This window comes from Elephantulus edwardii, unplaced genomic scaffold, assembly GCF_000299155.1.
Source record: "Elephantulus edwardii isolate Elephantulus edwardi_28Jun2011 unplaced genomic scaffold, EleEdw1.0 scaffold00007, whole genome shotgun sequence".
Taxonomy (NCBI): domain Eukaryota; kingdom Metazoa; phylum Chordata; class Mammalia; order Macroscelidea; family Macroscelididae; genus Elephantulus; species Elephantulus edwardii.
In genome coordinates, this window is record NW_006399757.1 from 37,170,174 (window position 1) to 37,174,400 (window position 4,227).

The window sequence follows — 4,227 nt, forward strand, 5'->3', positions numbered from 1 at the left end:
TGATGTCAAGCACTTCAGGATTGTAGATGCTGCCGTTGTCAAACACCTGCTGGATGATCAGCCCGAAGGAGAAGGGAGAGATGTTCAGCATGTTCAGCAGGGTGGCCTCGCTGGCTCCCACCTTGTCTCCAGTCTTAATCAGCTGCACATCACTCAGAATTTCAATGGTGCCTCTGGAGATCTTAGTGGTTTTAAACCTCCCTTATCAGTCTTTTGCAAGCTTAGTTAACTTAATCCAGTGTTGAAAGATGGGTCACTGCGTCGATAAGGCCCAAGTCTAGATCCAGACTGGGGTGAATTTACAAAGGTCTGTCAATCTCAGCTACTATGAGTTGAGCAGTTTGAACCCATCAGCTGGGAGGATAAACCCAGTAATCTGCTTTCATAAAGATAATCTCAAACCCACTGCCGATGATGAATCAGTTCTGACTCGTAGAGACTCTCCATCAGGTTTCCGGGGTCATAAATTTATCCCAAAGGATATTTGCTCATCTTTCTATTTGAGGAGCAGCTGATGGATTCAAACTGTCAATCTTCTGGTTAGCAGTCTGACACATTATGCCACCAGGGCTCCTTTTTGTAAAAGTGATAGTCTCGGAAATCCCATGGGGCAATTCTGTTCTACTCTGTCCTGTAAGGTCACTGTGAGTCAGCATCCCTCCAGGTGGTTTGCCTTATTGTTATGTAGTGTTTGGACAGTTGTCCTGGTAGCACAATGAAGTAAGTGTTTGACTGCTAACTGGTGGTTCAGATCCATGACTTTGACAGCCCTTGGTGTCATCAAGGTCATGCAGCACCATGATCATTTTCTCTTTTAAAACTAACTCAGTTCCACAAGGACAAATACTGTAGACAAACCATTATTATAGAATGAGTATGAGGGTCCAAGGAGGGAGGAGGTTAGAAGCAGTGGGGTGAGGACGGGTGGGGGAGTGGAAGTGGAATGTTAACCATAGGGTTGCTCAATTGGATGGGTGCGTGTGTGAAGGAAATGGGAAGGATCCTGTGTGAAAAACAATGTATTCAAACTCTGTAAATAAATCAGTATAAAATACATTTTATTTAAAAAACAAAACAAAACAAAAAACTCTCATAGAGGCAGTAAAATGAGGCTTCTGGTCCAGATCTTTTAGGTTTGTTGGGACAATGAAACATTACATGGAAATAAAGTTGGAAGTAAAACATAAATGAGATATATATGGGTCTTTGGACCACATATCATCATCAGAAGAAACTATTCTAACTCTGTCCAATATAACTATAATTAAATAACTCACTAGAAGGAGGACTTGACCATTTAAAGGTAATAAAGGACCTCAGCAAGAAAAAGGTAAACAATCCAATCACAAAATGGGCACTGGCTATCTGTAGACTCTTCACCAAAGACAACATTCAGATGGCAAACAAAAACATGAAACAATGTTCAAAATCCCTAGCTATCAGAGAGATGCAAATCAAATCAACTATATCATTTCACCCCAGCAACAATAGCAAAGTTCAACAGGACAGCAAACAACAAATGCTGGAGAAATTGTAGAGAGATTGGAGCTCTTATTCATTACTGATGGGAATGTAAAATGGTATAACCACTATGGAAGGTGGCCTGGAGCTCTCTAAGAAAGCTGGAAATAGATATACCATTTGACCCAGCAATTCCACTACTGGGAATGCACCCTAAAGGAACCAGTGCCACAACTCAAACAGATGTATGCACACTCATGTTTATTGCTGCACTATTCACATTAGCAAAGAGATAGAAGCAACCCAAATGCCCATCAGTAAATGAATGGATAGAAAAATTATGATACATCCACACAATGGAATACCATGCAACACTGAAAAACAATGAAATAGTAACACATTACACAACATGGAGGACTATTGAGGACATTATGCTAAGTAAAATGCTCCAGTCACAAAAGGATAAATGCTACATAACACCACTGTTATAAAAAAACAACAGACATGACGGGTTCGGGAGGGAATGGGGAGAGAGTGGCTAGATAATAAACTGTGCATTAGAACAGATGAGGGGAAGAACTGTTTGAAAGGAATATATGATTATGCATTATATGTATGAGAACAATCTGGAAAAAAGGGGTGCATTTCAGGGTAAGCTGGGGAGCGGGAAGGAAGGAGGGAGAAAATGTACAACAATGAGCAAATAAAAGAGAAAACGGTTAATAAAGAAAATGCAGAGGTATAAGGTATCATCACTGGTGCTAAATAGATAGATTAGCATTGCAGGGACGGAGGTCTGGTGGCCAAGTGGTAAGAAGTTGTGCTGCCAGCACAAAGGCAGGCAGTTCAAATCCACCACCTGCTCCACAGGAAACAAATGGGCAGGCTCTTCTTGTGTAGTTTGCAGCCTCTGAAAAGCTGCTGGAGGACCAGCTAGTGGCATAGTTCATAGGGAATTGTGTTGTTAACTCAAAATCCCTGCTTCTCTCGTGGTTCAAATCCACCAGTGACTCCTAAGGAGAAATAGGCGCACTCTCCTCTGAGTGACACACAGCCTTGGAAACCCATAGGTCCAGCTATGAGTTGGTTTCAACCAGAAAATGGTGTGTTTGAATTTTTCATGATGGCACAGTTGTGTGTAGCCTCTTCTGAACACAGCAATCACTGGGGAAAACACTGTCATTGAATAATCACATCCAGTATTTACTTAGAAAGTGATGCAGAGGACATGGAATTACAGCACAATAATATTGAAAGTATTACTGTATAGTCTTTGAAATATGTTCTTTCCATAAAAGAAACAACAGTAAGATAATAAAATGAGAAAAGGTGTTGCAAACAACTTACTTATTTTGTCCAATTGTCTCAAAATCTTTCACAATGATCCCAAGGGAAGATGAGATGTCCAGGGGTATACCCCCCAAGTCAAACTCGAAAATCTGTTCACATAAAGGTTGAAGAAAAAGAAAAAGACTGTTAGGGAAAGATCAGGGGACATACAAGGATGCCCCACTACAGTAGGTCAGGTCCCCAGGCCCTGGCTTCCCAGTTTCTTTGCTCTGTGGCTTTAGACAAGTCACCAAAATCTCAGCCTCTGAGTGAGAGCTGGACTTAATACCTGTCATGACTGTAAGAATAAAATGTCTTAACATAGAAATTGGCTCCATGGTGATTAGATTTCTTTGTATGTAAAAAAATGGTATTTTTTTACAATGGTATTTTTAAAATAATTTCCTATTCTTATCCATATTACTACTTAATAAAGGAAATTCATAATTCAAGGAAACAATTTTGCTTTTAAAAATTTTTTATTTTATATTTTGGTTTGTATACAAAATTTGTATTCATTGTGTTTCACAGTTTGCTTCATTCACATTGTATTTCACATGCATCAGCATCTGATTTTAGTCTTCACTATGAATATCTTCTCTGTCTTCTTCTATTTTAAGATAATAAATTACTCTCTCATGGCATAATAAAAACCTAAAAATTAGTACAGTACCACTGATGCCTCTGAGTATCTAACAGTTTGTTAAGTAAAGCAGCATTTAATAGTGATTTTATCCTCCTGTTAATCAGTTTGGAATGGACAGAAAATGCATTTCTGAGCTAATACGAGAATACATTTACCAATCCTCAAAGGAGCTCTGGTGGCCTAGTGGTAAGGAGCTATGCTGTCAAGGCAAAGGTTCTCGGTTCAAATCCACCAGCTGCTCCATGGGAGAAAGATGGGCAATCTCATCCCATGTAACTTACTGCCTCTGACAACCCACTGCAGGGTCAGCTATGAATCAGTGCTGACTTGAGAGTATTAAACAACATCAGCAACAATCTCGTTGGGTTTGGGGGTTGGCATTATATTTGGGATTATGGTTGTATATTGGGGGTGGGGGTGGATTATTAAACTGTAATTTGGAGGTTTACTTTATAAACATTATATGCAATATGATAAAAAAATATATATATCAGAAACAAAACAGAGTAAGGAGACTGATGCCCTGGAGAGCCCAGGCCTGCTCACTTTGAGGATACAGCCCAATAGCATCAACTCCTCGATCATCTGAGTTGAGTTCAAATATTAGAGCCATTTTAGGATTCTTAAAAATTTAAATCAACACATACACCCATGTGGTTTGTATTTGTGTCTTTTATTCTCTTTTTTTTAATTGATTTTCTTTTTTTTTAATTTAGGTTGTTTATTTTTCATTGCAATGAACATCTACAGAGATTTTTGGATTCCATTCATTCATTGTTGCACCCTTCTCC

At 39.2% G+C, this 4,227-nt stretch overlaps 1 protein-coding gene across 1 annotated transcript in view; it reads right to left on the reverse strand.

The window, feature by feature from the left end:
- The window catches only part of MYOF (myoferlin), a 189,817-nt gene that overhangs the window by 155,124 nt on the left and 30,466 nt on the right, over positions 1–4,227 (reverse strand). The window contains exon 3 of the mRNA XM_006880352.1: positions 2,809–2,900. Within this exon, the coding sequence (XP_006880414.1) occupies positions 2,809–2,900 (92 nt within the window). The remainder of the gene's footprint in view (positions 1–2,808; positions 2,901–4,227) is intronic.